The 22124-nt window shown below is 37.1% G+C and overlaps 1 protein-coding gene across 3 annotated transcripts in view; it reads left to right on the forward strand.

Moving 5' to 3' along the window:
• Nucleotides 1-21654, forward strand: part of LOC122051099 (probable serine/threonine protein kinase IRE) — a 45299-nt gene extending 23645 nt beyond the window's left edge. For 2 of the 3 annotated variants that reach the window (XM_042612052.1, XM_042612054.1), the window contains exons 9-16: nucleotides 4042-4249; nucleotides 4341-4426; nucleotides 20290-20378; nucleotides 20606-20657; nucleotides 20734-20790; nucleotides 20898-21074; nucleotides 21158-21235; nucleotides 21328-21654. In XM_042612052.1, the coding sequence (XP_042467986.1) occupies nucleotides 4042-4249; nucleotides 4341-4426; nucleotides 20290-20378; nucleotides 20606-20657; nucleotides 20734-20790; nucleotides 20898-21074; nucleotides 21158-21235; nucleotides 21328-21414 (834 nt within the window). In that variant the 3' untranslated portion in view covers nucleotides 21415-21654. Of the gene's footprint in view, nucleotides 1-4041; nucleotides 4250-4340; nucleotides 4427-20289; nucleotides 20379-20605; nucleotides 20658-20728; nucleotides 20791-20897; nucleotides 21075-21157; nucleotides 21236-21327 lie in introns of those variants that run through there. The other variant, XR_006131322.1, reaches the window with a different exon arrangement.
• Nucleotides 21655-22124: the final 470 nt, after the last annotated feature.

The raw sequence follows: 22124 nt of genomic DNA on the forward strand, positions 1-22124 counted from the left end.
CATTGTGCAACTCATTTAAAGCTTATTTTACTTCTGAAGTTTGAATTTTATGATAAAAATTTAAATTTCTATACTCATTTGATCCACTTAAATTATCCAAGTTAAGTTGGTCATCTAAACCTTTATTAAAAAGTTGATGAAAATACCTTTTCCTTTTATTTCTCCATCGTTTACTAGTACCCTATTACATTCATCTTTAATACATTTTATTTGGATAAGATCTCTTGTCTTCCTTTCTCTCACTTTAGTTATTCTATAAATATCTCTTTCCCCTTCTTTTGTATCCAATTTTTGATATAATCATTCAAAAGTTCATTGTTTGCTTCATTCACTACTCCCTTAGTTTCTTTCTTGGCTATTTTATATATTTTTAAAATTTTTCTTGTTCTTATAAATATATAATTCCTTATAAGCTGTTCGTTTTTCCTTCACTTTCTCTTGTACTTTCTCATTCCACCACCAAGATTCCTTATTTAGTGGCGCATGCCCCTTTGACTCATCGAGTACACTCTTAGCTACTATTTCCAACTTTGATACCATTTTATTCCATATCGTATTAGAGTCACCATATATTTCACCTAATACTTATACTCTTACCTTCTTTTTAAATATATTTTGCTTCTCATCTTTTAACTTCCACCACTTCTATAAGTCATATATTTTTTCTTTCTATTATCTTATATTTGAGGTGTATATTCAACGCTATTAACTATGTTGGGTAATTAAGCTTTCTCCGAGAAAGTCAATTTGCGATTTATTATTTCCACTTTTGAACATGACTAAGTGTTCTTCTCTTTTCTTAAAAAATGTATTAGCTAATATAAGGTCATATGCTATCGCAAAATCTAATATAGTTTTCCTTCATTTCTTGTTTCAAACCCATAACCCCCATGTGCCCTCTCATATTCCTCATTTTTTATTCCGACATGCTCATTTAGATCACCTCCTATTAAAATCATTTCATTTGATGAATGTTTTGTAATACTTCATCTAATCCCACTTACGATGCATATACACTAATTATGTTTATAGTTTCTTTTGCTACTATTATTTGAAGAGCTATAATTTGATCCCTTTTTCTAACTACTTCTACAACTTCATCTTTTAATGAATTATCTACAATAATACTCACTCCATTTTTTTACTTTACTCTTTCTTGTGTACTATAACTTAAAACTTGAGTTCTCTATCATCTTTGTCTTCTTGCCTATCCATTTTGTCTCTTGTATATACAAAATACTAATTATTTTCCTAATCATCGTATTTACTATGTCCATTGATTTACTAGTGAGGGTTCTTATGTTCCATATTTCAAATTTTAGATTATTAATTTTCCTATCATATTTATTCTTATCCAATCTGTGGTGTGAGAACTCTAGCCTATTTAACACTACACCCAAGTTCTCATGGAGATGTAGTGATCCTTGTCAATACGTTACAGTTAGACCCTGCAACGCGAACTTTTGCATATTTAGTACTACACCCGAGTTCTGGAGATATAACGGTCCTTGCCAAGACGTTACAGTTGTGAGAATTAATAAATAGGTATTATTAGTTTACATACATTTTGTTAGTCAAAGGTACATATCTTGCTAAATGTTAGATAGGTGATATTCATAGCTACATATTTTTTTTATTAGTATAGAAATATATCTAGTAATGCTCCTTGAGATTCTAAATCATTTATAGAAAGTTACATGTTAGTATATAATCTATCTTAATATTTACTTTTCTTTTTTAATATTTATCAAACCCTTAAAAGTTTCAAATCTAGCATATCCTTTTCAAATCGAATCTCAGTTGTAATTTCGTTCAATATGTATTAAAGTCATGAAATGGATTAATGTGACACTTTGCTTGTCAACGGAGCCCACATATGAGCTTGGATAAAAAAACTCTTGAACCCTTATTAAAACTCAAATCCCAAATATCCTTATTGGATTCAACTCAACTACTCCATTAAATATAGATTCACAAAGGGCAGAAGCTCAGGTTCTCTCTTTTTTATAGGGTTTACAATCTTCTCCCATTCCTTCTTCACAGACCCAATCTTCTCCCCTTTCCCCTTTTGTCATCCCATCTCCATGTTCCCTCCCTGCCTGCTTTGTCTTTACTATGGCCACAAACAAGAATGATTAGATCCATGTGTGATAATCCTCTAATTTATGCAAGTAACAATGAATGATCTCAAGTATCATTAGAGGATGGGTCCCTTCTAGCCTCACCCATCCACCCCCACCCACTTACCACTATCATATTATGCATTATTAACATGTGTGTGTTTGTTGTTAGATAAGGTGTTGTGATAAAATCGGCCCTTTTCAACTACTATTATTCTTTCTCATGCTAGAAGTGGCCTCCATATCACTAGAAGATAGGACACTCAACAATTGCTCAACTTTTCATCATGTTTGTGGAACCATTCTCATTTCTCTTCCTTTCTGGCTCATTTGCAGTTAATTGTTTTCGTCGAAAATGACAAAATTTTTAACAACACTTTGATTCATTTGGGAGCTCCATAGCCATCAGCAACATGGAATTTCAATTACATAATGCCTTGTTGCTACTGCAGTGTATTTATCTGCACTTTAATTGGTTTTGTTGAACAAGTTGCATACCATGTTTCCATAAAAAATCAAAAGGTAAGAATGGTAGATATTGAGAAAGAGAAATTTGCAAAAGGTAAGGGAACTGAGATGATGATAGAATTAAAGAGGAGAGCAGAGGATTTGCACGGTTTAATATTCGATGAAACCATTGTTCTAAGATCCTTCATAAACAGCTTATGCAGCCATGCACTTATCTAGTAAGTAACTGCGTTTATAAGCACAGAAGGATTATGTGGGTTAGATCTATCTCTATTGTATCAAGTTCCGTCTCATGTTAATGCTGTTTAGATTAAACCAATTTTACCAAATAATAAATGCAGAGACTATTCTATGTTTTGCTTAGTTAATGTGTTCTTTTTTTTTATTTGCATGACATTATTTGGATTGATTGGTGTTATATTCTTTGCTTTCTTTGTATTGCTTAGATTCATATTGGGAAATTTTATTTGGAAATTAGATTGATTAATTTAATTATTAAGTGATAGATGTAAATTTTGTTTATATAAATTGCTTATATTGATTAATTTAATCTATTCTATAGTAGCTAGGAGTTGAGAACTTTTATTTTTTGTAACGTCATGTTACTCTACATTATAATCAATATACCTGATGTTTGCTTTAGAATATTATGACTGCATACGCATCCACATGCGCATTATTCAGTGGTTCAAGAGTTTATATACACTTTTAAAACCTTGGTTAAATTCAGCCTATGATATTCAAAAGTGGAAAAATGGTTCCATAGTAGTAGAGGACAATTTACCAATCATCATGCAACATCAAACTTGGTGGTCAGGTTCTTGTTCTGGCCTACAGATAACAATCAAAGCAAATCGTATACAATATTAGAAATCCTACATCTATCGTAACTAAAAACTTAAAACCAATGATAATAATCCAATATTCAATTTTCCTGCTGAACTTGAATATGAAAGCTGAGGGTCAGAACTAGAACATATCCCAAATTGTGCTTTTGTTACCCTAATAAACTTTATTGTATGGTGCCTGCATATTTCTTGAATTTGAATATATGTGTTACTTTTACTAAATACATTGATATTTGATTTAATGAAAAAATCAGGTAACTTTTTGTGCTATGTGTCTAATATTGAACTTAATGGATGGTCTCGAGGATAAAGATCACAATAGGGCCGTGTGTATATGAGGTGAGGCCAACAACAAACTGGACTTAGACAGGTTGAATGGTCCATGAACTCTATGTATCATGTGCTACTAAGATTAATGTCCTTTGGACAATTTCAGATCCTTTACCTTTTCCTTATTTTTAACTTTGCTTTCCTTTTGCTGTTTAACTGTGTTGCTAAGACTTGTGAAGTATTTATAGCTAACACTTGCTTCTGATCTATTACTATGTATCAACTGTGTTACAATAGCATTCTGTGTGAACTCATACTGTCTCTTTCTCATGCAGTTGACTGATTTTGGGCTTTCTAAGGTTGGCCTTATCAACAGCACTGATGATTTATCAGGTCCAGATGTAAGTGGATCTGTCCTCTTAGAAAATAATGAATCAATGCCAGCAGAACAAAGGGCATTAAAGCGGGAGCAAAGACAAAAACAATCAGCTGTTGGAACTCCTGATTATTTAGCACCAGAGATACTTCTAGGGATGCAGCATGGTTTGTCACGTTAAACTTATCTATTGTTTCTTCTTATTGCTCTTGACTAGATACCAACTTATGCATCATAATTGTCGTGTATGGATTGCAGGCCCAACTGCAGATTGGTGGTCAATGGGTGTCATTCTTTTTGAACTTCTAGTAGGTATTCCTCCATTCAATGCAGAACATCCACAGGTATGCAATTGTGGACTTCAGAATTTCCAACAAAAAGTTCTAGGGGTTGTATGATGTGCCTTTTAGGTTAAAGAGAAATTTATAAGATTATGGTATGATTGACAATAGGCTGTGTTAGGTTTACTAGGTTAATATTGTAAGAATGTTGTGGATATAATCCCAAGATTATGATATGATTGCCAATAGGTTGTGTTAGGTTTATTAACCGTGCCAATATTTTTTTTGCATAAGTAAAAAATTTGAATAGCATGAACCAGGAGTACAAGAACTGATCTCTGTGTTACGCATGTATGACAAAGTATCAAATCAGAGTAAACACCCAAGGATGGGTATACATGAATTTGCACACTCTTGAAAATCCTCTCAATGTCTAATAGCCCCTCACCAACGAAACTACAATTTCTAGATCTCCATACATAATGAATAACAGATGACAAGACTAGATGATGAGCCTTTGTCCATACTCTACTCCCACGGCAATGTCTCTCGAAGACTCATCATTCTCTGATAGGTAGGCATCTTCGATCGCATATGCAGCTAGTCTCTAATCCAAAGAATAAGTGCTCTTATATCTCTAGCACCTGTCTTTAGAAAATGCAATGCCGATCCTCGTGATCCAGCTAGTCTCTAGTCAGAAAACACCTCTGTGCCAGCATCCATAAGGTAACCACATGGCTCGGATGTAGGTATGTCTCCCATATTATTCTGGCCCTTGGCTTCTTAGGGCTAGGATGCCTAAAGAAGTCATACACCCTAGCCACCCCACCATCTTGAGAAAACCAATTTGTTAGCCTCTGTCTAGTAGCTTCCGAGGACCCAACAACTGATAGTATAAGAATATGTCAAGTATGTTAGATAAAATTTCATGATGAATTTAAATAGGTTTTACTAATTTAATCCTCTCTCACTTAGATATTCTTATTTAGCAAAACTATGTTAGCAATTGAATTAAAATTTTCATTTTCACTAGAATGTTTATTGAAATGAATTATTATAAGATTTAGTCCTACATTTTTTCTATAATAATTTTTATAGAAAAGTTTAAAAATTACAAACATTACTTGAACTTATTTTAATTTGTGTCACACCATACCAAGGGGTGTTGCATATCTACACCATTGGATGTTCATTACCACTATTACATAAACCAAATAGGAAAAGCTTTACAAGTGTCAATTAGCATAGGTGACATAAAAGAAATTTATATTTGTTATTTAGTTTTGAGTTTCATAATTTACTGAAACAATATACTTCAACCATGTTGCTTGCTACTTTATAAGAGTTACCATAGGTTTGGAATTTTATCATAAGTATTATATCTATCATGTAATTTTTCCTTCATAACATCATAAATATGATACTAAGTTTGTCAATTTCTATGTGGAAAGCTTCTTTTCTCACGCTAGGGTCTTAGAGCACCCACATTGGTGTTAATGTTTAGGTGTTATAACACCCAAATGGTGTTACAACCAATGTGGGTGGGTGTTATAGCACCCACACACGCCAACGTTCAATTCTTTGAACACAGTTAATGAGCAAGAATAAAATTGAAAACATATTTATTTATTTAATGTAAAATAAGAATAAAGATAAATAAGTGGACCGTGGGACCTACAATTAATGAGTGTTAATGTTAAAATTAATGTGGGTGTGTGTTAATAAAAGAGAGATATAATATAATGGGTATGTGGCATGTGGGTCTTATGCTTTTCGAAGAGGTGACATATATTAACATTCAAACCAATGCGGATGCTCTTAGGAAACAAATCTAATATGGAAAGAGGTCGTTGCCAAACTCAATCACCTCCCCTCTTTAAATTTATCCACACCATCATATTTGTCATCTCTTGATAGTCAAGCCCTCAATATCTTCATATTTCCTCACTACAGATTTTGCCTCCACTCCGCAGCTTCGGAAGTGAAACGACCCTATACTAAATTTAACTAATGGCACTAAATTTTTCCCCCCCAAAAGCTACTGATCACATAGTATTGTTCACCAAAAACTTCTATTCATCAAAATTGGAAAACTCATTATTAAAATTTTAAACGAACTACGCCAATGAAACCTTTAAACGCTACTCGAGTCACGAACTACACCAAAATAAATTAAGCATGCGAAATCAACATTCAGAATTCTAGAATTTAAACTCTTAAACAATCTTTATTAAAAACTCTCCCCTCAAATTTTATTATCTTTGGTTTTATGCGGAAATGGGAGGTCTTCGGGAGTGCACTACCTAGGTCCGAATCCATTCAAGTGTCAGAGCCTTCTGCCTTAGTATCCTTCTCACATGCAACCATTCAAATCTAGTGAGTCAATGACTCAGCACATCCCAAACCAGTATTACAAGTACATAATCTTCCATTCACATGCATAATACCATAAATATATATATATATATAAAACTTAAATTCAATGACAGCAAGTTCATTTAACTTAAATTCAATGGCAATCACCTTAATCTAAACCTTTAAAATAACTTGATGTCATCATAGACCTCTCCTCAACTTAGCATAAGCATAGTGGTGTAGTACCTTCATCGAAAGTGACATCCTCTCTCTGATGGATCCATCTACAAAGCATATTACCGGGCTGACAGAGTTTATTGACCCAGTTATTGCCAAATCCCTCATGCCAACTTATAGTGAGTTTACCGTCCCCGTTTTCGACAGATTCCTTTCCTCTCGTGAGTTCACCGCCCTCGTTTTTGACAGATCCCTGCCCTCTTGTAAGTTCACCGTTCCCATTTTCGACGGATCCCATTCGCTCTAGTGAGTTCGTAGCCCTCGTTTCGCCGGATTTTTCTCACTACCTCCGATCGCATCGACTCTTTTTTATAATTCTTAAATCCCACAAACCCATTGTCCTAGCCTCTCGACTCGACCAACACTACTCTAACTCCAGCCCTCGACTTGCCCCAAAACATGATCAGACCACAGCCCCACATAAAGCCTAGCCTGCAAGGACAAACTCAAAAACTGCGCCTTAGAGACACCGATCCTCCCTTCTCGAAACAAACTCTGCCTTGTGACTCGACTCCGTCCCCACCAGAATTAAGTCTCGCGTCCCAGCCCTCTTTAAACCTCTTGGACTTCATCCTAAAGAATCCCAAAACACAGCAACAACCCCTGCAGTTTTCCAGAAACAATACTCGACAAGAACAACAAAATCTAAAGGAAAAACTTCAGTAACTTCAAGAAACCACAATGTCATCTAATGAGGCATGCTTCTACGTATTTTCATGAAAGAATTCAATAAGCACAAATACTATAAATTGAATGGGGAAAAAGAAGGGTTTAGGACGTGCCTTTGTGTTAACAACGGTCAAAACCAAATATCGGCACAAAGGGTCGTAGCACGATCAGGGAATGAGTTCCCTTCCCTTTCCTCCTCCCAATCTATGATTCTCTTCCTCTTTTTTTTGGTTCATGCAGCAGCCACTGCCCATTCTCCCCAATCCTAGGTTGGCCTCCTCTCCCCCTTTTTAAGATTTCGGATTTGGGTATTTATGTGTAGGGATTAATTTGACCCACTAATCTATATTAAACTTAATTTTTTAGGCCCAATTTAAGTAAAATAAAAAGAAAATTCAAAATTTAGGTGTACTTTACAAGAGGTCTCCTATTTTACCGAAATTTGATTTCTAGAGTAAAATAACTATTGGTTTGAAATAAATCGGATTTCGGATGCTACAATTCCTCCCCCTTAAATGAAATTTTGTCCTCGAAATTAAAGCTTACTAAATAACTCTAGATAGCGACTTCTCATGTCAGTCTCAATCTCCCAAGTGGTTTCCTCCTTGGATTGATTCGCCCATTTGACCTTGACCATCTTTATTACCTTGTTCCACAGCTTCCTCTCTTGTGTGCTTAAAATCTGTGTATGCCTCTCCTCGTAAGATAGGTTTGATGTAAGCTACAGTGGCTCAAAGTTTAGCACGTGTGAAGGATTCAACATGTACTTGCGAAGCATAGATACGTGGAACACATTGTGTACTCTCGCAAGATTAGGCTATAAAGCCACTCGATATGCCAATGCTCCCACTCTATCCAAGATCTCAAAGGGCTCTATGAATCTTGGCCTAAGCTTGCCCTTCTTGCCAAATCTTATAACCCCCTTCATGGGTGCTACTTTCACAAACACATGGTCTCCAACGACAAACTCGAGCTTTCTTCTTCTCTTGTCAGCATAACTCTTCAATTGGCTCTTAGCAGCCTTCATCCTATCCCAGATTCTGACTACTAAGTATGCGATATACCGCACAATCTCTGGCCAGATCTCAGTTCTTTCTCCAACCTCATCCCAATGAATAGGCGACCTATACTTTCTTCCATAAGGTGCCTCATAAGGAGTTATACCTATAGATGCCTGATAACTATTGTTATAGGTAAACTCTACTAAAGCTAACTTTGGTTCCCAGCTTCCTTGAAAATCAATCACACAAGCCTGCAATAAGTCCTCTAGAATCTGTATCACTCTCTCAGACTGGCCATTTGTCTGAGGATGAAGCGCTATACTGAACAACAATTTAGTCCCCATAGTAGATTGCAGACTCTTCCAGAAGGAGAATGTAAACCTTGGATCTCTATCAGACACTATCGATGCTGGAATCCTGAATGTACAGCTCTACATACTGCGTTATGGTAAAAGTCGTCTTTACTGGCAAAAAGTGTGCTGATTTAGTGAGTCAATCAATGATCACCCAAATAGCATTAAAGCCTTTTACCGTCCTCAGCAATCCCACAACAAAGTCCATCGTAATGTTCTCCCATTTTCACTCAGGAATAGAAAATGGTCTCAGCATCCCTGCTGGTCTCTAATGCTCTACCTTTACCAGTTGACAATTTAGGTATTCAAATATAAAACGCATAATATCTCACTTTATACCTGACCACCAATAGAGTAGTTGCAAGTCTTTATATATCTTTGTACTCTCCGGATGTATAGAATACGACAGATGAGCTATGATGTCTTCCTGCTCAAGGCGTCTGCGACGACACTAGCCTTCCCCTGGTGGTAGCTAATTTCATAGTTGTAGTCCTTCACAAGCTCTAACCAACATCTCTGCCTCATGTTCAGCTCCTCCTGGGTGAAGAGGTACTTGAGACTCTTGTGATCGGTAAAGACTTTGCACTTCTCACAGTACAAGTAATGTCTCCAAATTTTCAAGGCAAAAACAACTGCTGCTAAGTCCAAATCGTGCGCCGGATAATTCTTCTCATGAACCTTCAACTATCTAGACGCATAAGCAATAACCCGATCGTGCTACATCAAAACGGCACCCAATTCGAGTTTAAAAGCATCAGTGTACAACACATAGTCCCCTTTCCCAGATGGCATCGCTAGAATTGGTGCGGTAGTAAGTGCCTGCTTCAGCTCCTCAAAACTCTCTCGATAGTTAGCTCCCCATACGAACTTGACATTCTTTTTCGTCAAGGCTATCAAGGGCACTGTAATAGACGAAAAGTCCTTAATAAGTTTTCGATAATGGCCCATCAAGCCTAAGAAACTGCGTAACTCGATTGGACTTCTCGGTGCTGACCACTCTTTCACGGCCTCCACCTTAGATGAGTCAACTGCTACTCCACTCGAAATAATGTGGCTTAAGAATGCTACCTTCTCCATCCAAAATTCGCACATGTTGTACTTAGCATATAGTTTCTGATCCTGAAGTACTTGCAATGCGGTCCTCAAGTGTTGTCTGTGCTCATCTCTGCTCTTAGAGTAGATCAGGATGTCATCTATGAATATGATGATGAACCGATCCAAGTACGGCTGAAATATGTGATTCATGAGATCCATGAAGATCACTGGGGCATTCGTCAACTCGAATGACACTACCAAAAACTCATAATATCTATAACGAGTTCTGAAGGTTGTCTTGTGAACATTTGCTTCCCTCACCTTTAATTGATGGTACCCCAAATGAAGATCTATCTTCAAAAATACCGAAGCTCCCTATAACTGATCGAAGAGATCCTTGATCCTTGGCAATGGGTGCTTATTCTTCACGGTCATCATGTTCAACTCTTGATAATCAATACAGAGCCTCAGGCTTCCGTCCTTCTTCACGAATAGCACTGGCACGCCCTATGGAGAGTAACTAGGACGAATAAATCTCTTATTTAGCAACTCTTTAATCTGGTCCTTCAATTCTTTCATCTTGGCAAGTGCTAGATGATATAGTGCCTTCTAAATGGGTACTGTACTCGGTAACAATTTTATAGAAAATTCCTCCTCTCTGTCAGGTGGGATACCAGCAACATCGTCAGGAAATACCTTAGGGAACTCCCTGACCACTTCCACATCCTCTATAGGTTGATTGACTATGTCGGGTACTGAAATGATGTTGGCTAGAAATCCCTGACAACCTCTATGCAAAAGCTTCCTCGTACAAACACAAGAAATGACATACGACACCTACCTGCTCTTCACTACCTCAAAAATAAATGACTTCCCACTGATCTGTTTGACTAACACTAACTTTTGTCGGAAATCAATCAAAGCTTCATTTAATGTCAACCAATCCATGTCCAATATAATATCGAACTTAGGCATTGGAAACACAATAAGATCTGCCCGAATAGTGTTCTCTTGCAGCTCGAGCTCTATGTTTCTAACCCAACTGGTAGATAACATCTCTTCCCTGAAAGGATTGTCACTCTACATCCCCCTTCCAAATGCTCAGGGATGATTGCTAAACGATTCACAAATGATTCAGATATAAACAATTATGTAGCTCCAAAATCCAATAAAGCATAAGTGGCTACCCCGCAATATAAATCTTGCATGTGTCAACAGAAACATCACATCCAGTCCAAGTCTTTCATAATCTACCACAAAATTTTTAACTCCTATGGTTTAGGCATCAATTTTTTTTTAAATCTTCTAATTATCCATAAATTCTGAAATCCTACCTTAGCAATAATTCTAGCATTTGGACTTAGCATCTCAATAAATTTAACGATTAAAACTTTACCGAATCAACTATAATACCTGTGATGAGTGTGGTGTCTGGCTCAACTTGTTAGGCATGCATCACATAAGCCCTATTGGTCATTGGTTGCTTTAGCTTCAGGTAACCATAAGATTGATGCCCTTCCTCGTCGCACTTGAAGCACTTACCTGATCCCCACATGCACTTGCCAAAGTGATGATGGTTGTACTCCTTACACAAGGGTTTGTCACCTACATTCGGGGCAACTGGCCTCGGAGGCTGCTGTTTCTGTTGTCCTTGAGGCCTTTGGGGCCCTTGTAACCTCGGTGATCCTGCAAACGATTTCTTATTTGCTGTTGTCGATACTGTCTCTTTCTCTGCATCTCAAAATTGATATCCTTCAGGGCTTGCTCTGCCCGGAAGGCTCTGGTAATAGCAGAAGAGTACTCAGTCGGGTCCGCCATTAACACATCGTTGTAAATAGTAGGCCACAAACCATCCAAAAAAAGTGCCTCAGTTTTTCCTCAGCATCATTTGCAATTAGAGGCAAAAAGTGACACCCCTGTCAAACTTCTGGACATACTCCGCAACAATTAAGTCTCCCTGTCGGAGACTCATGAACTCCCTCTTCACCCTCGACCGCACATCGACTGTGAAGTACTTCTCATAGAATATCTTCTTGAACCCCTCCCAAGTCAAGGTGTTCAAGTCAATTGACTTCTCTGCCCTTTCCCACCACAAAGAGGCATTATCCTTCAGTAAATAGGTGGTGCAACGCACCTTGCCTGCATCTTCCATGTCCATAAACTTGAATATTACCTCTAACGATCTGATCCATCCCTCAGCCACAAATAGATCTGTAGTGCCAGAGAAATCTTTAGGGTCCATCCTCTTAAAGTGCTCATAAACTACTTCTGGTCGAACCCTGCGAGAAGCTTTAGTGTGCTACTCCAACAATTGCACCATACCTTCTAGCATACGAGTACTAGGGGGTGGGGGTGGAGGAGGTGTCTGAAGCACTCAATCTTCAATATCAACGATGGTGGTGCCTCCCCATACCCCTCCTCTCCATTCCCCCTATTCCTCCTTTCGTACTGTCTAGGAGGCATCTCTGTTCTCAGTCCAAAACAAGAAAATAAACCGCATGCATTTATATATATATATATATATAGACAAATGGCATAGCAATTAAATTCTTAATAAATTTTATCTAAAGTTACATACTTTAAGGCTTGAATTCTTGGGCTTCTCGCACCCGACAGTAGGTGCATCCCTTACCAGAACAACCGCTCTGATACCAACTAAAACGACCCTATACTAAATTTAACTAATGATACTAAATGTTTTTTCCCCGAAAGCTACAGTTCACGCAGTACTGTTCACCAAAAACTTCTATTCACTGAAATTAGAAAACTCATTATTAAAAACTTTAAAACAAACTATGCCAATGAAACCTTTAAATGCTACTTGAGTCATGAACTACACTAAAAATAAATTAAGCAGAAATCAACATTCAAAATTCCAGAATTTAAACCCTGAAACCATCTATATTAAAAACCCTCCCCTCAAATTTTATTATCTTTGGTTTTATGCGAAAACGGAAGGTCTCTGGGAGTGCACTGCCTAGGTCCTGATCCATTCAAGTGTCGAAGCCTCTTGCCTCAGTATCCTCCTCACCAACAACCATTCAAATCTAGTGAGTCTAACGACTCAACACATCCCGAACCAGTATTACAAGTACATAATCTTCCATTCACATGCATAATACCATAATAATAATTCTTTTTTTTTTCCAACAAGTCCATTTAACTTAAATTCAATGGCAATCACCTTAATCTAAACCTTTAGAATAACTTGATGTCTATCATAGACCTCTCCTCAACTTAGCATAAGCATAGTGGTGTAGTACCTTCAAGTGACATCCTCTCTCCGATGGATCCATCTACAAAGTATATTACCGGGCCGGCAGAGTTCATTGACACCGATATCGCCAAATCCCTCATGCCAACTTATAGTGAGTTTACTGTCACTATTTTCAACGGATTCCTTTCCTCTCGTGAGTTCACTACCCCCGTTTTCGACGGATCCCTTCCCTTTTGTAAGTTCACCGTCGTCGATTTCGATGGATTCCATTCCCTCTTGTGAGTTCGTTGTTGGTCCCTTCCAAAACCTTCGACTTTGATTAAGGCAAACACTTTTATAAGAGAAACTAAAATGCATAAAATAAGTATGAGACAAAAAGATTACTTGGTTTGCAACCGAAGAGATTGCTAATTCAAGGTAAGTGTAGCTCAACTAATCAACTTTTTCTTTGACACCAATCGGAGGAGGAGAAGCCTCTGCAGAACTTTGAAAGCACAAATTTTGAAGAACAGAGTGAAATAACTCAAATACAGAAAGTGTTGTTCTAAACTGACTGAGCCATGACTCTATTTATAGTGTTCTGGTGAATTTTATCCGTTGTTGATGTGGCACGGTCCGGGCACCCAAACCCTCTCCGGGCGCCCAACGAGGTAAACTCTATCTCCTCACAACGGCTGGTAGATAGAGTTTTTTCATATCCGAGTGCTTGGACCATGTCCGGGCACCTTAACCATGTCCGGGCACCCGAACCGTTGCTGACGTGAATCCGAAGAGTGATCCACTGCGACGTGACACCCTGGTGATCCGGGCGCTCGGATCCGTCAGCTTCGTGCTGACTGTCTGGCGCCTTCTCCAGTCACTACCTTCTTCTCTAGTCGCCTGGGTGATTCTCTGCCTTCCAGAGTCAAACTCACCCGAACCCAACTTCGGCCTTCTCTCCTCGAGCAATCTTTCGCTCCGATTTCTAGTCCCTCAGAAACGCTGTGAGCTTCCTTCTCGTCTGCCAACATACTTTTCTGCAGCACCTTGTCCCTTGGATGCACTGAACCGGTCAACTCCCTTCCCGTGCCATCCTTCACGCTAGCTGTGTCTTCCGCTCGACTTCTTGTGTTCCTAAGCTCCTGCACACTTAGACACAAGGATCAAATACACATGACCTAACTTGACTTAGTTGACCACATCAAAACCAACACGGTGCACTTACAATCATCGCACCCATTTTTGATGGATTTACCTCACTACCTCCAATCACATCGAATCGTTTTCATAATTCTTAAATCCCACAAACTCGCTGTCCTAGCCTCTCAACTCAACCAACACTACTCTAACTCCAACCCCCAACTCGCCTCAAAACATGATCAGACCACAACCCTATGCAAACCCCAGTCTATAAGGACGAGCCCAAAAACTGCGCCTTAGAGACATCGATCCTCCCTTCTTGAAACGAACTCTACCTTGCGACTCAACTCCCTCCCCGCCAGAATTAAGTCTCACATACCAGCCCTCTTTAAACCTCCTGGACTTCATCCTAGAATCCGAAAATGCAGCAACATCCCCTACAGGTTTCCAACCACAATACTCGACAAGAACAACAAGATCTAAAGGAAAAACTTCAGAAACTTCAAGAAACCACATTGTCATCTAATGAGACATGCTTCTATGTATTTTCATGAAAGATTTCAGTAAGGACAAATACTATAAATTGAATGGGAAAAAGAAGGGTTTAGGACGTGTCTTTGTGTTAACAACGCTCAAAACCAAATATTGGCATAAAGGGTCATAGCGCACGATTGAGGAATGACTTCCCTTCCCTTTCCTCCTGATCCATGATTCTCTTTCTCTTTTTTTCTTTTTGATTCGTGCAGCCAAGTCTTGGTCGCCGCCCACTCTCCCCGATCCTAGGTTTGCCTCCTCTCTCCCTTTTTAAGACTTCAGATTTGGGTATTTATGTGTAGGGATTTATTTGGCCTATTAATCTATATTAAACTTAGTTATTTAGGCCCAATTTAAGTAAAATAAAAAGAAAAATTAAAATTTAGGTGTACTTTACAAAGAGGTCTCCTATTTTACCGAATTTGATTTCTAGAGTAAAATAACTACTGGTTTGAAATAAATCGGATTTCGGACGCTCCAGGAAGTTTCTCAAGCCACTAACACCACTAACTTCACAAACCTTCGCTTTCAGTGCCATACATGGTTTGCAAAATCGCGATCCGAATCGTAGGATCGTATACGATCCTATGATCCGGATACCCAAAATCGATCCAGGATCGTGCAGAATCGATTTTTGCAACAGGATCGGTAGGATCGGAATAGAATCGATAGGATCGTAACAGAATCGAAGCAAAATTGGAGCAGGATCGGTGGAAGCTTTAAGAGGTCATAACTTTTGACTTGGATTGAACCATGGGGCCTATAATATATCAAATCAATGCTCGTTCGAAGATCTTTAATAAATTTCAAAGTTTATCTTTAACCGCTCTATTTCAAACCTAAAAAATATCATTTAAATCTTTTTCGGATATCCAGAAGATTTTATCTTTTTTATTATCTTTTTTTTGTCTTTTTAGGGTTTTAAATTATTTAAACATATGTTTAATTATTTTTGAGTTAGTTTTTTATCAATAATATTTTGTCATTTCTTTTTCCCAAAATGATGAGTTTTGGATGTTTATTGTCTAGTATTGTGTGGCATCAACCAATCTTTAGAAGATTATTTTCGGTGTTCATATTTGAATCAAAGGATTCAATAGCTTCTGTTATGTACGTTAGGTGCTTTGTTGACATTTAAATTGGATCGTCTTATAAACCAAGGAAATATTTTTGATGTTGAATGTGTATTATTATTGTGTTAATAGAAATTTTATATTCTTTCATTTTATGATATGAAAATATAAATATAAATATTATTACTATGAAAGAATGGTAGTTAAACTACTAGTTAATTTAAATTTGTACATGTAGTAATGTAATCTGAGGTGTTGAGTGTAAATGATTGCATATATATGTAAAATTAGTTATCTATTTATATATAAATGAGTTTTTAGGTATTTTTTCTAATTATTAATCATGTATGATAAGACTTTAAGGGTTTTTGGTAGGATCGTACGATTCTACGATCCGATCTCGATCCTGAATCGATTCTGCGTAGGATCGTGATTCTACAAACTATGGCTCTTCCATTGGTTATCAAAATTTGTCTCCTTGTCACCTCTATCAATTTGTGATGCCACCCACTAAACATTAGAGTCATTGATTTCTTCCCTTCATGCTTGATCTTCAAAATGTTGTCTCTTTTGTTCTGCTTAACATCTGCACTAGGTTGGCAATGCCAGCTACCCTCAATGTCTAATGCTTTGGGTAGTTTCTATCTCTCTACTTCTGATTCCTTCCTGCCCCACCTCCTGCACCTAGATGTTTCTCTGATTTCATAGATGATTGTCCTCCAAATCCAAATTCAAATCCTTCTAACTCTATTCCCCTATTAGCAGCTATACTACCTACCAACTTATTTTATCAATAGCACTTCTTGATATAGAGTTCTGCTTAAGTGTTTCCCTCCCTACAGAGCTTCTCTTATAGGGCTTGCATTGGTGAAAGTTTCATTCCTCCTGAGGTGCTTTCTTCAGCACTTCATTCTGCTTTCAGATCTTCGGCTTTCTTCAGCACTTCATTCTTGGTTTCGTTTGGGCTCCAGCTGTCTTTTCTATGTCACTATATCTCAATCAACCTCTCAGCGTGTTCACTACCCTTATCTCTACACTTCTTCCCAGTGTCCTTGATTGTGCCAGACACTAGTCTCCCTCTCTCTCAAATCATTTTCTAGAGGTAGAATCCCTCTTTTCTAACAAGCAAAACTTATTTCCTATCCTTAGCTTGCTTCTTCTTCTTGACCCTTCTTCCAAATTTTCCTGTTTTTCCTTTCCTACACTCACTGTGTACCATAATACACAATCCTATCAGCTAGTTATAGGATTCGTCTACTGCTTCCTTCTCCCTTTTCATCAATTTGTCAGGTGCTGTTGTATGAGGCACGACAGGTAGAAGCTCACCCAAGAGACTTTTCTCCTGTGGTCTTTCTCCATCCTCTAGTCGTCCCTGTAAACCTCATTGAATGTTTTCCTTTTCTCTACCCATCTTTGTACACACCAGTTAAAGAAGAAGCACACGTAAGAGACTTGTTATGTGGCCTTTCTTCATCCTTTCTCTATCAACTTATTGATTGATATGAGGTCAAGGAATCAGTACCTATGTGATCTGCAACAACTCTTTCAAGCTTTGTTCATATGGTTAATTTTGTGAACACCAAATGCCTATTTTTTCTTACAGCGATACTACTTCATTAGAATGTCTGAGGAAACAAAGATTGATGAAGTTTACTCTAATTAAAAAGAAATAATTGAAATGTTTGAGAGGAATACAAATTAGCATTGCCCTTTTTAACCCTTTGAAATATATACTTTAGCGTTGTCACTTCTCAAAGGAACAGAAGATGGAAAAGACTCAAAAGGCTCTTTCAACTAAGAGTAGTAGCATTCTAGAGTACTCACCAATGAAGGTAACAAAGTATTTAAAATTATAACACACTTTCAACACACACACAAAATAAAAAATCGTACCATTCTAAAATATGCATCACTAAAGCTGACAAACTATTTAAAACCAATAGTTAAAGTTCATTGGCTAAAACTATTTTCAAAAACTTGAGCTATTAGGAAAGCTCCAATTTATATATTTGTATAGTAAATAGTCTCCCTTCATGTGTGGGTCTGGGTGACACTCTCTCTTCATGTGTGGGTTGGATACTTGATTTGATTGACATGACCTCATAACATATACAACAATAATAATCAAGTCTTATCCCACTAGGTGGGGTCGACTTTATGAATCCTTTTGCATCATTGAGCTCTATCTCCTATTTTATCATCATCTATACTTAAATAAATTTATCTTGTTTTATCGTTGCTAACCAAGTCTTTTTTGGCTTTCTTCTTCCTCGTTTGATATATGTGTTTGTCATAATTTCACATCACTTAACTATAGCATTTATTGGTCCTCTAAGTATATGCTCGTATCATCTTAAACGTATCTCTCAGAATTTTTCCTTAATAGATGCAACTCTGACTTTCTCTCTAATACTCTCATTTTTAATTTTTTTCATTCTCGTATGTCCACACATCCACCTTAACATCCTCATAACATATGAATGATTCAATTTTTTTAAGATAGGTAGGATTTGAATTTTTATAAATAATTGTTAGCCAATCAATTTTAAAGAGGAATGCTAATAATATAATTATATAAATTGTTTCCTTTTCTAAGGATCTTCTTTTGGGACATCTGGTTTACCAATCAGACCCTATATATCCAGACATGCTAAGAAGGGTGTTGATGTATCTTTTTGAACACTAGCAAGAAATGAAGATTGGACGTGCTCACTTAATTGCAAGGCATACACTCTAGATTCTAAAGATTAGATAAAATGTGAAAACTTTTTGTAAATTTTGTAGGTTAAGATAACCCATGAGATTATTTTGGAGTGGAGAAGAATCAAGCACTAGAGAAGATAAGTGTTTAGCCACCACCAACTGATATAATGCTTGAGATTTATGCCTTATTTTGCTCACTTTTCCTTAAATCATAATGGAAATAGAATCAATATTAGAGGTTACCAAAAAAGTGATTTAGTGTGTTTACATGTAGATAATAAGCTGAAAGGATATCTAGGCGTATAGAAGACAAAAGAAAGTAGTATTTGATCAATACACCGATAAATAAGGATATTAATCTATCAGAATGGTGCAGAAGTAACTCATTTCATTATTGTGATGCAAAATAGGTAGAGCTTCTCACCATAGTTTAAAATTTTGATTTGTATCGGAGTTTTAGTTTTTAACTGAAATGATATGGTTTTGGTACCGTATCATGTCATACCGATATAGTTTTGATATTTTTTAAATATAAAATATATTAATTAAAATTAAAAATTTTAACTTAAATATTAAAAAATTAAAAATGCAATAAATAAATAATAATAATAATAATATTTTTTTTTAAAAAAAACTGAATCACGGAGCCACCACCGTGATCCCATGATGACCTTTGCGGGGCCACGAAGGCCTTCGCGATCCCACCCGCGACAACCTCTGTGGAGTTGTGAAGGCGCCACAATCCCATGGCGGCCTCCTCAGGGTCATGGAGGCCCCTTGCAATCTCATGGAGTACCACAGGATCGTGGCTCCTTTGTGATCCTATAGCGTCCTATGGTGTCGAGCAGCAGGTACAATGGTAAATTTTGCCCATTTTGACCATAACAGTACAAAATATTAATCCATGATTTTCACATTGTCTTAAACTTTGACATTAGAAGTAAAGCATAAAAGTATAGTAGGTTTCATTATAAGGATAGAGGTGTCAATGTTCAAGAATTGGAGATAAAATTATTGTACTAAAGTGGATTTCAAAAACTGAGATTCTAATGTTACAAGTTCAGCTTCTAAGTAAGATTAAATGATGAAATTGAAGGTAATTTTACGAGAACCAAGACAAAATTAGGCATGGAATAGTTATGAATGAAAAACTAAAAGAATTTGGTGAGACTTAAATGAACAGGGACAGTCTATGAAAAATTCAAAGATGTCTATCTTTGCCTTGTTTTAAGACTATAAGGCTAAAGGTATCTTTCCAGTACTAGTGGCTCACATTTGATGTCTGCCAAATATGGGAGGTTTATGATAGTTAATTAATTCCAGGGTAAAGATCATTTCCACTAACCCTCTATTGAGGTAGGTCATCAACGTTGAATACTAAATTCTTTTATTAAATGCACTCAACGATCCTATCCTATATAAGTGCTGTATCAAATGACATCCCAAAGTGTGCTATTCATTCATTTGAAATTGGCTGACTGCAAATTAATATTTTGTAGTTGTTTTGTTTAATTATGCTTATCCTTTGGTTACCCATGTCTACTTTTACCCATTATACTTTAGGATAAAGTTGTGTCCTTTCATAGTTTTATATTTTTTTAAGCAAAGTTGAGTATCTTACTAATTGCAGAAAATTTTTGACAACATCATGAATCGGGATATACCCTGGCCACAAGTGCCTGAAGAGATGAGCTTTGCAGCCTATGATTTGATTGGCAAGTAAGATCTGAGATGTAATTAAACTTTGGTTATTTTCTTGTTTGGCAATGCTCTAAATATTATTACATTACGTTTTTCTGGTTGGAGTAGCATAGTGGGTACATGAGTTGTACTCGTGCTCTATACTGTAAAATACATTTCTCTGACCCTAAGATGTTTTACGTATGCATTTAATAAAAAACTCAAATTAAGTAGGCAACCAAACTCATCCTTTACTTGTTTTTCAGATTGCTAATTCAAAACCCAAGCCAACGACTTGGAGCAACTGGTGCTGGGGAGGTAAATATCATTTAGCATGATCAACATCTTTAATTAGTGCAGCAAAACCTGACATTACTGTTTTACACTAGGACAGGTGAAGGCACATCCATTCTTCGAAAGCATTAACTGGGACATGCTCGCTTTGCAAAAGGTTACATTTTTCAAGTCTAGACTACTTACGCGATCCAAGATTCAGTTTCTTTTTCAAACACAACAGAAAGAAACATGACTGAATTAAGTTTGATTCTCTCTTGACAGGTAGCATTCATCCCCTCACCTGAAGGCGAAGAGGACACAAGCTATTTTGCTAGCCGGCATCAATGGAACCGAAGTAATGAGCTGCTTGTGGCAGCATCACATGACTATGATGACGGATCGGACACATGCAGTATGAGCTGCGGCAGCAGTCCTCATAGCTCCAGCCAGGATGAAGATGTACAGTGATATATTTTCCGTTTTTTACCATGGAATTGGTCATTCTTGGAGATAACATTCTGTTTAAAATTTTCCGTGAACAGGGAGATGAATGTGGCAGTATGGCAGACTTTGGGCCATCGCATTCTGTGAAATATTCCTTCAGCAACTTTTCTTTCAAGGTAGGAGTTTCACTGAACCATAGTAATTGTGGTTATGAAAGATTATGCTGTGAATAAAATCTCATCTCATCCTCCTGCAAAATCACTCTCAGAACTTGTCGCAACTGGCTTCAATCAACTACGACCTGATAACAAAATGCAACTCTAGCAAAGATTCAGCAGAAGCTTCTCATCCCTGAGACCAATTTTGAGTCAGCAACTCTTTCCATTTCATGTAACTTGTTTTGAATTGTCAAGAGTCAAGCTGTCAATGGTGGTGGCTCCTAATTAGTCCATGCAAAATATTTGTGGATGTGTATATATAGCAGCATGAGTGTGAGGAATACATAGAAGTTTAATCCTGCCGACTCAGATATGAAACTTGTAGACGAGGTGAAGTTTTCTTGAAGAATATTTTAGTGTTTCATATTTTTCCGTTTTGTTCGAGTTTTATAAATTTTTTCCTTCAGGCTTTTCAGATCAAACTGTAATACCACATCCTAGAACCATGGTGCATCAGTAAAGAAGTACTTGTACTTGGTGCACCTTCTGTGATATATGCCTTGTTGAAGGCCTTGGAAACCCAATTTTGAGGTTCCTAAGCCACCTGTGAATTGTACTCAGCTTACAAAATGATTGATTATCCATCAATTCACGTCATCATGCCTTCAGCTTACAAAAATGGCCCCTGCCAATTTCTGTTTGTTCATCAAAATGATTGATAATCTTGTGATGGTGATTCAGTGGTGGTAATTCAGCTTGGAACTCAGTCTAGCCTAAATCAGCATACATTCGAGTAAAATGTCTCCTCATTGTGTTAAATAAACAAAAAGGTGGTGAGTCAAAACATATTGGAGGATATGCGTTGCTTTAATTGTATTGATTACCAGAAAGGATTGATTAAAACGTA

The sequence above is a fragment of the Zingiber officinale genome, chromosome 3A, assembly GCF_018446385.1.
Source record: "Zingiber officinale cultivar Zhangliang chromosome 3A, Zo_v1.1, whole genome shotgun sequence".
Classification (NCBI taxonomy): Eukaryota; Viridiplantae; Streptophyta; class Magnoliopsida; order Zingiberales; family Zingiberaceae; genus Zingiber; species Zingiber officinale.